Below are 13,887 nucleotides of genomic sequence, written 5' to 3'. Positions count from 1 at the left end.
AGTCACACATGGGCGGAACAGAATGCTTCAGTTCTGGTTTATTGTAGAGCTTCACTTCATGTTTGGACAGAACGCTGGTTCTGACTCGTTCATTCAGTGAAGAAGACTGAACATGCCACAAAATAAACACTGACTGTCATTCCGGAGAAAAGCAGGACTGAGGTTCAATATAACACCGAAGCAGGAGAATAAATACCATTAACTTACATTTGTATGACTATCAAACACAGAAACTGACTGAAGTACAAGCGGTCTTTTTACAGCTGTTTAGAAACTCTGCAGGACTGATCCAGGTTTTTTATGCGTAAAGGTACAGTTGTCTTACGTACAGTACATGTTTGTTTTCATATTTGTGCGTGTAGATCTGAGGAAAAGGAACTGGGTTTAGTTTCATTGTGCGGCCCATCTGCAAATGTTCTTGTACCACTCAGAGATTTTAATTTAGACATTAATTTTCTATTTACACACACACAAAAAAAGAAATTAATAAAGAAGCCAATGTTAACATCAAGCACATTCCAAAAGTAATGACCCCACCCCACAGAAATACAGCTGTCCATTACTCCCTTCCAGCAGATCTAGGCAACACTTCTAACCAGTTGCAGAACTGACATCACACATGATCAAGCACCCGTGTGTCTTTAATTAAATGAATGTAATTTGGACGTTATTCAGAGGCTCTGACCCACTAAGCTTCAGATCATGTGAAGACTGTTTGCTTATGGCAGGTGGAAGTGAGCAGTGACGCGGTCAGCGTGACGTAACTGCAGCAGTCTTGCCAGATGAGAAGCAAACCTTTCTTACAGAGTTTATACTCGGACACCGTTTCCTTCAGAGCTCTCAGTCACTTTGTCATAGTTTTGTTGTACAACGTTTTAATGTTTTTTTTGGATTAAAATAATCATTGTTTTATGGAATGGGTTCCATCACGGTGGATTAAAACACGGCAGTGAGAGTTATCTGATGCTGTGCCGCCGTCAAACTTCCAGTTTGCAGCTTGCTGGGATACGATGAAGTATTACTGCAATGGTGAGGTTTTCAGTGGAATCATTATCCTGGAGTCCATGTGCTGAATAAGGGGCACTTAGAGCAGGAAGAAAGTTGATAATTAGCCGTTTTAATAATGGAAAGTATTCACATTACAACATCGTGACATTTTGTCATCACCTTTTCTAAATTGAGATCTATTAAATGAACCTGAATTCTGTATTTAAATACAAGATGTGGGAAGGTGAGCTCACCTGTGTAGTAGACCGCTTCATTCCACCCCTCGTGCTGCCAGGCTGCGTTTCTAGTGGCCTCTCTTGACTGTAGGTCTTTATATGCTGAAAGAAATGGACAATAAGCAACAAGTACTTCCAACTTCCAACTGAATAAACTCGACAGTAGAAGGACTAAAGCCACACCAAGTTTTATTGTTTTTGATAATGCACCACTGTTAAATAAATGATTTGTTATTAATATTAATTCTTGGATATGGAGTTTACTGAGGCCTGTTTCACACAATCTGTCTCTGCTGTTTTTCCAAAATGATAAATGTGCTGAAATTAAAGTGTCCATCAACGCAGTCCCTCGTATCTCCAAAATGGTAACTTAACATACATACATAATACATGAACACACATCATCCCAAACACAGCATTCCACTGCTAACTGTGACAAATAAAACTATGTCCTGCTGAACTTGGAGTGCAGCATAAAAGAGATGGAATTGTAATTGGACAGCAGTTTCTTAAAAAAATGTCTGCAAGTTTTTTGTCTGGGTGATAAATATTGTGTATCATGAAAATGTCTATTATGATCTTGATATAATATTTTTACCATATCATCCAGCCCCTGTATGCAGTATACTTTACTGACAGTTCTTACCCCAGAGGTGATGGACCATGTAAAGACTTCCAATTTGAGAGAAGAATCCTCCAACTGCCTCGCGATTATGCTGCCGATAGCGAATAGCTCGAGCCCTGAACAAGCCAGAGCACGCATGACAGTAAACTTACGGCAGCAGCTTTACACAGATCACTCATTTCCATCGCATATTAATAAACCAATGAGCAATAAGGAGCATGACAAAAAACTAAAATAACATATAAATATATAAAAATAACAAATATAGGCCGCCTTACCAGTAATTACCCCACTCAATCATTGTCCCTGGCTGCAAAGCAGAGATTATACAGTTACAAGACTGCATTCCACACACACACACACACACACACACGTTCCCCTTCCCCCAAATCATTACAGTGTGAGCGACGCCTTGTGCAATAAAACCCAAATGCACACAATGACTGGAATGCTAGTCAATAGGTACAGCGGTGCCAAGGGTGGATCATGCAGGAGACAAAAACGCATGCCATCGTCATGAAGACAATAGAGCTGAAACCCTACAAAGAGCCGTCGCTTCATTTCTATCAAATTAACATGAATGCGTCCTTAAGTCTAACATTTATAATTACATGAAGTTTCACTTTATGTCCATAAACCTGCTCATCCAGTCCTTTTCTCAAACCAATGTTATTAGAGACAGGAACACCCTTCCTTCCCTGCAGTAACAGCCTGTACTCTTCTGGGACGGCTTCACACTGGATGTTGAACAATGCTGAATTGCTGCTCAGCTGGAAAATGTCAATGTTATGGAAGGTGTTCTATTAAAGGATAGATCATCTTCCCATCATAATAATGTTTTAATGATGATTCACCTTTGACACTGATTTTAATTTAAAATGAGGAATAAACAGGATGTATGTACATTTAAATGGTTGGAGATTATATATATATATAATGATGCAATGCTTCATTCCAGAGAAAGGCTCAGGGTCAGATTTTTATGTTTTCCAGTGGTGGAGATTTAGAATTAATTTGAGAAGAACTGGATTTTTACACTGGAAATGTCAGTGTCAGATTCAGCACTGGTGGGGATGTGAGCATCATGTGAGCTGTGTGGAAGGAACACTCACTCTCAGCTGGTACGATCTGAGCTCGTAGATGTTTGGTCCCGGTCGTGGAACTGGCTCGTTCCAAAAGCTAAACTCCAGCAGCAGCTGATTACGGCGAGAGAGCAGCATCTTCCCCCGTTCCTTCCTGTACTCCATAAATTCCTGTACAGAGACAGAGGCTTTAGAACCAAATGAACCGCACCGGAAGGTGTAGTGGGTAACACCACCCTCAGTCTGTCAAATCTGTGGCCCAGCGAGCACACACACGCACACACACCACTCTTCACCAATAAGTCTAACTCTACATTCTCCTACAGGATTCACCTGTAAGAGCTCTGGGGATTTAATGCTGTGAATGTAAAAGTTGTAACACTGGTGTCTTCACTATAGCGCTGAGAATACAGTAGACACAGCACAGCTAATCTCTGCAACTAAACACTACGATGTAAACCAGCATACGACTGTAGGACAGTGTCCAGTGGTCTTCTACAGGTATAAGCCGTATAAATCGCATGTATGCATTCTCATCTACTTTTAAAAGGAGCTTTCTGTAATGTGTGAGATCTTAGAACTAAACTGTGCAAAACAGGAACAAACCAAGGGGTCGTCTACCTTATTATTTCTCAGCTTATTCATGACTTCGGTCAGGGCAGGGTACCCTCCCCTGTACCTCCAGAGATGCACTGTACACAAAGGAAGACGCTATTCAGTGTTTTTTGTAGAGCTGCACAATATGTCCTTTCAGCATTGCAATGTGTGCATGCATGTCACAACTATTTTAGTCCGATCCTGGATATCCAGAGTACATTATTATATCATATGTTAGATCACGTTTGCTGAAATCTGGTGAAAATTCCTGTACACCATATATATATATTCAAAATGTATATACTGCAATGTCATTTTTTTCCAATATCGTGCAGCCCTAGACTTTTGCACTAGCTCACACTTCTGAACTCCAAATATATAGTTGGAATATGTGGACTGTAAACAGGAATTCATTCATATCAGGTTTGGTTAATAAGCATCCAACTAAATATGTACCTTCATATAAGATAAGAACTCTATATGGAAAAAAAAACTTGGGCTTATATCCATTTCTGCCTTGCCATTTGCTGAGCAGGGGATGAAAGCGTGAGGTGTTTTACTGTGGGGTCCTACCAGCCTGATCCTGTTCTCCATACCAGGTGTTCCACGTGCCCACCAGTTCACAGGGGTAGTATTTATCAGCGTGGATAGAAGGCAACACACCCTCACTGTGGAGCAGAGAGGTAATAAAATACAGCAGTTATGACGGAGCTTCTAAACGTCAACAGTAGCTACATATCAGTATTAAAGGCTGAATGGGTTCAAAATCTAAAGATTGTATTTATTTATTTATTTAGGAGACTTCATTGGATCTTTACTCTGTGTGAACACTCTACTGCAAATTAACCAACAGAAACGGTTTAAATTACATGGAATAAAGTTCTCAAACATCTCATGTAAAAGAATTTGTATAAATTCTATAAATAAATTGCTGATTTTTTTTCTTTACACGAAAAACTCAAATTAAAAATAATTTATAAGTGATGAATCACTTTTGACACTGAATAGCCCTAATTAAACAGATACATAATGAAATGGTTATGATGTTTATGAAGTCTTTTGTAGCGCTCTGATCAAATGCTTCATTCTTCAGAAACGTTCTGAGTCAGAATTGATCACAGTGGTGTTGATTAGACCTGCATGCCTGTAAAAGCTGCTTGAATTAATTAGATGAAGTGGTTATGAATGTTGTCTGATTCCGATCACTGCCCTGCACAGGAGTCATTACATTTCTTTATGTAACTACTCTTTATGTATGTTACAGTTCTCGTCTCGTTGACTCTCAGTGAGTTTGTAAGTCAATTAGAAAGTTCTGAAAAAGGGAAAACCATTCCCACTTAAGCAACGTCCAGAACACGGGCCTTCACTGTTTAACACTCGTCTACTGTTCGGTAAGACTTCTATGAAAGGGTGGAGCAAACAGAGGGCAGCCACCTCAGGAATGGAGCTCAGCACATGTTAAGGTCTGTCTCCTGCCAATCTCCTCCCAGAAATAGAACTGAGGACATTTCAGCACCTCAGAGACTACAGCTGGCAAATCAGTTCAGCCCGAAGGGCTCAAAACAGCTCTTCATTAAGAAACTGATCAAAGAAAAAAGGCAAACTGGAGTGTAGTTAATCACCAATAAATCTTGCATTATACTGGAGGGGGTTTGGGAGGGGGGTGGGGGGGTAGTGTCCTTACCAGAGTTTGTTGTAGGAATCCAGACACTCCGGTTTCACATTGTGAACTGAAATGAAAGCAGCAGGAATAATGAATAAGAGGAACTCCAGAACAGCAGGAACGCACCGCCCGCCGAACTTTACTTACACTGGATTTTATAGAGGTTGCTCTCCTCTTTCTTCGCAAGCAGGTGAGAGTGGGCGTCCTTTCTGGGGTCCACTTTGCGCACAAACAGAGACTTGAACCAGCTCTCTTCTCGCTCCCTGTTCGCTGACGGCAGGCTCCTGAAACGGGACGTTAGAAGGGGTCAGGCTAGAACCCCGGCCAAGGCCAAGACTGCTTACACAGTGGGGTCATCTGACCCTAAATGAGCCCAAAAACAGGGACGACAGTGTCCCGCCCAGCTTCATTTATCAGACTCAGCTCAGGGCAGGGGTAGGAGCATGCAGGGTGCAGGAGATCTTATCTTGTCAGCAGAAGCCAGAACCCAGGCCAGATCACCCCCCTCACCATCCCTCACCATCCCTCCCTAAATCAGCCATATACAGGAAGTAGTCATGACCTTGGCCCATCTACTGTGATAACCTGCTTTATCATGGCTCACTCAGCTCTGCCTGCGTTATCCCCTCTGTAAGACAACAGTCCCGAACTGTACAGTGTGTGGAGGTGTCTGGTACTGAGCCGGGTTCGGTTTTACACTGCTCAGAACTTGGGGCACCGCTGCAGGGCTGCAGGGCTGCAGGGCTCCAGGCTCCGTTATCCGGTCTACCTCCGACGAAGCGTCGCGTTCACATCACAGCGCAGATACTACAGAGAAAATGGTCAGACCTGCTAAACGTGGCGACCTGTCCTGTTATCCTGGACCGGGTTTTCGCCTCATTCAGGCCGCAGAAGGAGCGATGAAGGACTCTAGTCGCCATCTTCCGCTGCACTGGACGGCGCGCTGGAGAGGAAAGGGTTAAGCGTGTAACGCGCACTTCTGCCACCAGAGGCCGCTGCGCTTCTGCGCTACAGATGGGAGGCGTGGCTCGATTCAGTGTTCACGAACCGATTCTTTCCAACTGTCGTTTTTTAAACACGTTTGAATGAATCGAACTCCCAATTCAACGATTCATTGAGTCAGACGTCACCCCTGTTTACTCTGTATCCCTCTTTATTCTCTTTATTATTATTTTCAGTAGTAGTTTAGATTAGACTCCCCAGGCTCGAGCACCCTCGTGTTTAATTTGATGTTAAAGACATGAGAGAAAGAAATGTACTGAAAATATTACTGTACATTTATTTAGGGCTGAATGCCTCCTTAAACCGGCCTAGTCCTGCCACCCACTCCAGCCTCGGCCCTAAGCTATATGTTGCTCTCTCAGGCCGAGCTGCCGCAGGAAACCCTCGAGACCTGAAATAAACATTCATATAAATATGGAAGCTTTTTGGTCATTTGGTAAATTGAAGAGACTCTCAGTTCAGGTCTAATGATCTCTGGAAACTGACTGTGCTTCCATAATTGAATTAAATTAGTTATATATAATAAGAAGTCTTGTTATGAATATTATGGCATTTTTCTTTTAGTTTAAACCAACTAGCTGTTTTCACAGAGTGCAAGAGTGCACTGCTTCATTTGCTTGGTTATATTAGTCAAAACTACAGTAAAAATCTAAAAAAAGGTTTGACTGTTACAATTGTATAGTTCTAATTATATCCATGTTTTTCATTTTTGGATCTAAATATGGCGGTCCTGTATTAAATGGCCACCCAGCCCAACCTGCTGGAAGATTGCCCGCTGAGGTCCCCTCTACCAGCGTCTAACCAGCTGCCACCTACCAGTCCGGCCAGTGGGTCCCCCCACCCACCACCCACCACCACCCATGGCTCACCCGCCTGCCGCTGCTGCCTGTTTGGTGGCCGTGCTGAAACCTAGATGGACTCGTGTCTGTCTGACACAATTAATATCACCACTATCAACTTTCTGTTGTACCTGGTTTGGTAATTTTTATCATTAATGTTTAAATAGTCTGGCCAGAGGAGGATGGGTCCCCCTTGTGAGTCTTGGTTCCTCCCAAGGTTTCTTCCTCCAGCTCTGAGGGAGTTTTTCCTTGCCACTGTCGGCATTGACTTGCTTACGGGGGTCTTTGACCCTTCATGTTATTTCTTCTTTCTTCTCTGTCTCTGTCCTTTATTAAGTACTAATTATGTAAAGCTGCTTTGTGACGACAACAGTTGTAAAAAGCTCTACAAATAAATTTGACTTGACTTGACTTGACTATTTGCCTCTCGTGCTCATAAAGCCTGTCCCACCTCGCCATGATAGGTCTTCTATAGAACTATAGTTGCCTCCCACAGATGTCTAAGCACTGACCAAAACAAGCAGGAAATAAAAAGATAAAGAGAGAGACAGAGAGACACAGAGAGAGAGAGGATCACTGTGTGATAGGACTGTATGGTTTATTGGAAAGAGGTTTTGCTTAAATGTGGGTTAATTGTTAACCGTGCCGGGTTTTCGGCTGCAGTCTCTCTCTGCTAAGCTTATTCTTCACAACACAACTGTTTAAACGACACAATGGTAAGTATGGGAATATTTCTAATCTGCTAATCAATAATTTACAAGGCTTCACTATAACTGCTTTAGGCACATTATAGCTCACAGCACAACAGCTGAAGTGCCATTTACATTTTCAGGAACGTACACCCATACGTCCTACAGCCTTGCCACACATGTTCGATTAATATGGGTTATTGATTTTCTATTGAATTTGTTAGTGAAAATAAGTTAGAAAATCTGCTACAGGGAGCACACTTCTGTACATAAAGCATAATTACTGTTTATTTACTGAATATAACATGTATATTTGTTTCCTGTAGAGGATTTAATAACTCACTCAAATAAACAAAATCATTAAAACAGGTTTGCCCAAACCTTTTCTATATATATATATATATATATATGAGCGTACTCATTCAGCTAATGTAATAAAGCACATGTGATTAGAATATTTTAGTAACATTTTAAATAGTATATAATTGTCTGAATAAATGTCTAAATTTGAACATTTATAAATGACAGAATGTCTGAACTGGGGTGACATAACTGTTAACTAACTAGATATTGATTCGTTTTTATTTTTAAATTGAAATTGTTTTTTTTCTGTAGTTATACCACGTTTTATGATGTGTTTCAGTATATTAATTCTATAATAATGAAAACTTTCAGATAAAGTGTAATTATTCACAGCATTTATTTATTTATTTATTTATAAGCTGAAACAGGAGGTTTCAAGTTCACACGTCCACAACCACAGCCATCCCACTGTGCAACCGGAAGTTTGGTTTTCTGGTCATCCAGACAACAAGACACAAGAGTTTGACTCAACTGAATGATTCAGGCTTTTAGAAATTCTTCACTTACAGGAATGGTTGAGTTGGAAATGCTGATGCTGCTGTGCAGAGTTACTGAATGCTAGCAGTCCTCTTCAGCTCTGACTTGTGGTTGTTTAAACACGAGCTTCTGCTTTAGGAAATATCACAAACAGGAAATCCTAAGGGAACTTGTGTGAATACAGATAAAGACAAAATTCACAACCCAGTTTATCAGATCCTGGGTCATCACCCCAAGATGAACTGCAGCTCAGGCTGTGATCCGTGGTTATACTGATAACTACACAGGACAGTAAAACCACAGAGGAGCCAGAATGTGCTGGATGCTTTACATTAATCCCAGTGCTGATCTAAAAAAACTGATGTAAATGAAATCACTAAATCACAATTCATTTAAAGTAAAACTCGTCAATCATTTCTCAATTATTTCAATATTCAGTTTGAGTTGAGCTTAACTAAAACAGAAGTGAAGTTCAGTCTGTTCATCAGATTAACTTGTTTATATATTCTGTATATGTTCATAAGTGTAACAGGTCATACGTTTGGATCCTGCATGACCAGCGCTGTAGTAGGCCCGGTTTGAGTACCATTCAGGCAGAGGTAGAAGAGCATTCAGACGAGCTCCGCTGAAGCTGTACTGTAGATGAAATGCAGAAGTAAAAGCTGTGAGTTTGGTGAACTTTCTGAGACTAAGCTGAACTTTTTATCAGAGCAGTTTCAGCAGTTTATCCATTCCCAGTCTAGAACGTCAGTCCAAAGTGTGGAACCACCTGGCTGAATGTGTGCTGATCATCTTAAAAACATCTGATCACAATGCTGAGGTGACCATATTTTTATTGTCAGGACACTCGGGGCACTCGGGTATCCACTGTAGTTGGCTGGGGGGTTTCCAGTAGGCCTACATTGTCGGTTGAACTGAAAGGAGCTGATTGGGTCATCCAGGCTATGAAGGCTATTTATTGGTTTGTTGCAGGGTTTAAGATATATTTTCACCCTCACACACACACACACACACACACAGCCATGCTCCTACAACTTAGGCCTACTGGAAACTCCCCAGCCACAAAATCTCCTGAAATACCCATGTAAATACCCCAGTGTCCTCTTTTCTGAAAAACCCAAACATAAATGGGTCACCCCAGCACTAGATCAGCACGCATTCAGCAGTGCAGGGATAATCCACAAGGGGCAGCAAACATGTATGTACCATATTTCTGTTGTCTGTATATGTGTTATTAACTAATAATTAAAGACAATTCATTATTGATAATCACACTGATGTGGCGGAAGTCCTGAAAACAGAAGTATTGGCGTTAAAGGGTTAAAGTTAAACACGATTCTAACTAAAGGTCTCCAGCTACATCCTGGTACCAGCTGTGGCTCCAAATTCAAACACAGGTGCCCTCGTGAAGAGCTGAAGGACGGAGGCAGAGGTAGATAGCATCAACTGCTAGTCAGTGATTGGAGGGTCGAGAAAATAAGACCGAGCTTTGAACGGGACTAAAACTCACACATTCAGGAACGAGCCTGAAAGCATAATGATTTGGAGAGGTCATATTTACTCAGGATGACGTCAGTTAAAGAAAACAAAGCACATTTCACTCTCCTAACAAGGTGAGTACAGACCAGACCAGCTGAAAATGATGCAGTAACTGATTACAGATCGTTTACGTGCTTCAGAAGTTTTTAGCTTTAAATTTCATTGTTGAGCCTCAAAAACATTAGTAAATGATCTGCAGCTGAAACGGATTAACGATTGCCTACATGTAGTAATCAGTTCATCATTTTGAGTTGGCCTGCTTCAGTTTTTTTACAGTGTAGGCCTGGGACCAATCGGGGTAGGCCCGGGCCCAGGCCCATGTCAACACACTGATTAGATGTCCAGTGATTATGTGCAGTAACCGTATGCAACGATCTTGTTGGCTTCAGGTGTCCAACTGCTCTGATGTCATCCCCTCACTTTGGAAATACTATCTGTCACCAGTGTACGCTGTGGAGTTTGCCATTGGCATCACTGGCAACCTGGTGGTAGTCCTGGGCTACCTATTCTGCCTTCCTTCTTGGAAGTCCACCAACGTGTACCTGTTTAACCTGGCTGTGTCGGACCTTGTCTTCCTGTGCACCTTACCCCACCTGTCCTACACCTACGCCCATGGCCAACAGCAGTACGTAGCTGCGCTCTGCGTGGCCAACCGCTACATCCTCCACGTGAACTTGTACTCCAGCATCCTCTTCATGGTGTGGGTGAGCGTGGATCGGCTCCTGGTGTTGCGTCACCCCCAGCGCGACCGTTTCCTGCTGACCTGTAGAGGCTCCCTCTGTGTGAGCCTCTTGACCTGGATCTGGGTCAACATTGAGGTCATGCCACTTATCATCTTCGTGTTGGAGGACTTGAAGCGCAATGGCTGGAGCAAGTGTAATGACTTTGCAAGCCTCAGTGAGGTGAACAGGACTCTGATCTACAGCCTGGTGCTCACCGTCACCGGATACATCCTGCCTCTCCTGGGTTTGTTTTTATCATCCTTTAAGATGGTTTCTCTGCTCACGGTTCAAGAGCAGGTGTTTGGTACCTCCTTCCAAAAGCCTCTGAAGATACTGAGGGCCACCGCCATCATGTTCCTGGTGCTCTACACTCCCATCCACGTGATGAGGAATGTGAGGATAGCATCGCAGCTCTCTGAGATGTCATCCCCGTGTTCCAGAAACTACATCGAGGCGGTGTACATAGTGACGCGGCCATTAGCGTTCGCCCACAGCGTCATCAACCCTGTGTTTTATTTCCTCATGACCGACAGATTTAAAGAGCTCATTCAGGACAAGCTCAGGCAGCTTGCAAGGACAGTAATGAGTCGAACCTGAGTGAGATCTTTAACAAATGCAGGATTGATGAGAATTAGGGATGCTCTGAGCCAACCTGAAAGGAAACATTACTGGACATTATTGGAAATGATGAGGCAATTCTTATCCCTGTTTATAACTATTTTATCATTTTAATATAATAAGAAATGTGAAACCATTTTTGGTACACTATATATATATATATATTTAGAAAGGTTCTTTAGAGAAACCAAAATCAGGAGCTTTTTTTTCTCCATGAGGAACCATTTAACCAAGCAAAAACAGTCTGGCTTTCAAATGTACATATTAACATCATGCCATTTACACTAGCAGTGTAAATAATAACCCGGCCTAATTCTTAAGACATATGCATATGGAGAGAGAGAGAGAGAGAGAGAGAGAGAGAGAGAGAGAGAGAGAGAGACACACAGCAACTCAGACGTCGCTCTGGAGTTCAGATGTAAACAACCTTATCTACAGATATATCTACAGAAAAGATAGTAGTGTGGGTTCCTACGTCCCCTTGTAACTATAGATAAGTAGTAGGTGAGATCTGTGGCTTCTTTCACAAACCCTGTCAGTGAGGTCTGCCACCAGACATAGGGGTCACAGCTTAAGCCGCAGGGTCCATTGCATTTCTAGAAGGGATCTATAGTTAGCAGAGTATTTAGAGAAAGTCCCAGACACACTTTGGCTTATGCATCCTATACAACAGTTACCATGTGGACTTTTATTCAATTCGCTTTTTAAATGCTGTAATTTACTTTCCCCATTAGTACAGTTCTATACATATTAACTACCAAAACTGTTTGTATGGAAAAATCATCCTGTTTCTGATATCTGTGAACTATATTTGGTCAGGAGCCTTTATCCTGTGGTGCACAGTGTTCTGCAGCTTACTTAACTGAGGGATGTCTTTTTTTTACAGTTACTTGCAAGCACATGCACATAGGGGGAGCTATTGTCTCATTGATTCCATTGAACTTTATTCCTGTGGCATTTCTACAATACACTGTTTTACTGTGCTTCTTCTGTATCTTATGGATTTGTAATATACAGATGAAATCTGCTATAAATGTGGAGGCAGATGTAAAACTCCTGAAGTGCTAAAGTTCTTATGGGAACATGGGGTCATCTAATATAAAGGCCTGGACAAGCACATGATTAGGAGCCTATCAGTAAGGGGTTATTAAAAACATGTATCCTCAGGACTGGATGGAGCTCCACCACCATCATTCCAGAGAACACAGCTTTTCCACTGCTCCACAGCTCCTCAATGCTGGGGGGCTTTATACCCCTCTAGCCCACGCCTTGTATTAGGCAGCATGGTGATGTTGATCTGCTCCAGAGAGTCCAGCACTGAGGACAACTTGAAGTAGCTGAATCCATTCATTAGAAGGGGTGTCCACAGACATTTGGACATATAGTATAGTAGTAGGTAAACTGGCTATGCTAAATTGCCCCCAGGTGTGAGTATATGAGGGAAGGGGCTTGTGTGGTACCCTGTGATGGACCATGGGAGTATTTCCAATGATTCTGGTTGCACTCCGTACAGCAACCCTGACCAGAAAGACGTGGATAAGAAGATGGATGGATGAAATCTAGCCCTGCAGTTGCAGTTTTATGTAAGTGTGAGAATGAAGTAGAGGCTGTTCAGAGATCTGATAGCTTTCAGGTGCTAACAGCTCCTCGGCCAGCTGGCCTACTGCTCTGGTGCCACTGACCACAGGTCAGCCTGGAAAATGGACTGTGTGTTCTGTGTGACTGCAGTTTGTTTAAATATACTTTTGCTGAATTATATTTGTGAGGTGAGGGGTTCTGACTGTTTGCTCGGGTCAGTTTCAGTCCTTCATATTTAGCCATTGTGTTTCATTTGATTCTGTTCTGTTATTATTGTCTCATTATTAAATAAATTGTTGTCATTATTTTGAGATATTAAAATCATTAGTGTATTTTTATATATTTTGAGCTGATTTCTTGTTATTTTCAGATCCTTTCTCAGTTTTCTGAGATGCTTTATTTTTTTTTTATCCATTTTTTATTTAAAGTGGTGGTAATGTGCTTCTATACTATTAAGATGTTCCACTGCAGGACTTGCTGATGCATTTTTGCTTCTGGTCAAGTTGTTTGTGGAAACGACTTTGCAGTGACGTAATGGCGCTTTTACTTCAGTGTGGTTTTGGCCTCTTGTGCCCACCCTCTGGTCCTGTCTAGCCCTTGTTTTGTGTTCCTCTCGTACACCAGTGACAACCCTGAACCAGTCCTTTCCTGCTGCCTGCACTCAAACCGTCCAGCCTTTTATGGTCACTCTGTGAGGAATGGAGCGAAACGGGGCCGTTTGAGTGCTCGCATTCCGGCCGTTTGTAATTCTTGGCACATGGAGGCGGAGGCTCCAATCATGGCGCTGGCACAGGCTGAGCGTACAGCACAGCTGGGCATGCAGCTCAGCCGAGGCTGCACAAAGAACACGGTCCACAGCAGCGAGGCGTT

At 42.3% G+C, this 13,887-nt stretch overlaps 2 protein-coding genes across 2 annotated transcripts; one reads left to right on the top strand and one right to left on the bottom strand.

The window, feature by feature from the left end:
- Positions 1-22: 22 nt before the first annotated feature.
- On the bottom strand, positions 23-6,140 carry nipsnap2 (nipsnap homolog 2). The gene is made up of 10 exons (XM_072668768.1): positions 6,019-6,140; positions 5,338-5,474; positions 5,212-5,257; positions 4,101-4,195; positions 3,552-3,622; positions 2,961-3,101; positions 2,127-2,158; positions 1,870-1,964; positions 1,242-1,325; positions 23-1,083 (listed from the first exon to the last, which is right to left on the bottom strand). The coding sequence occupies exons 1-10, from the start codon at positions 6,108-6,110 to the stop codon at positions 1,019-1,021; spliced, it is 858 nt and encodes a 285-aa protein (XP_072524869.1). The 5' UTR covers positions 6,111-6,140; the 3' UTR covers positions 23-1,018.
- Positions 6,141-10,464: 4,324 nt separating this feature from the next.
- LOC140545749 (succinate receptor 1-like) lies at positions 10,465-12,318 on the top strand. Its single transcript, XM_072668715.1, has one exon. It carries the CDS (start codon positions 10,465-10,467, stop codon positions 11,416-11,418), a length of 954 nt encoding a protein of 317 aa, XP_072524816.1. The 3' UTR covers positions 11,419-12,318.
- Positions 12,319-13,887: the final 1,569 nt, after the last annotated feature.

The sequence above is a fragment of the Salminus brasiliensis genome, chromosome 23, assembly GCF_030463535.1.
Source record: "Salminus brasiliensis chromosome 23, fSalBra1.hap2, whole genome shotgun sequence".
Lineage (NCBI taxonomy): Eukaryota > Metazoa > Chordata > Actinopteri > Characiformes > Bryconidae > Salminus > Salminus brasiliensis.
This window is presented reverse-complemented; position numbering and strand designations above follow the sequence as displayed.

Excerpts from the sequence above, each read along its gene's own strand:
- LOC140545749 (XM_072668715.1), top strand. The coding sequence starts at position 10,465 with ATGCAACGATCTTGTTGGCTTCAGGTGTCCAACTGCTCTGATGTCATC.
- nipsnap2 (XM_072668768.1), bottom strand. The coding sequence starts at position 6,110 with ATGGCGACTAGAGTCCTTCATCGCTCCTTCTGCGGCCTGAATGAGGCG. Across the intron at positions 4,196-5,211 it reads GATTCCTACAACAAACTCTG|TGAGGGTGTGTTGCCTTCTA; the intron begins GTAAGGACACTA and ends TCTGCTCCACAG. Across the intron at positions 1,326-1,869 it reads CATGGTCCATCACCTCTGGG|CATATAAAGACCTACAGTCA; the intron begins GTAAGAACTGTC and ends CATTTCTTTCAG.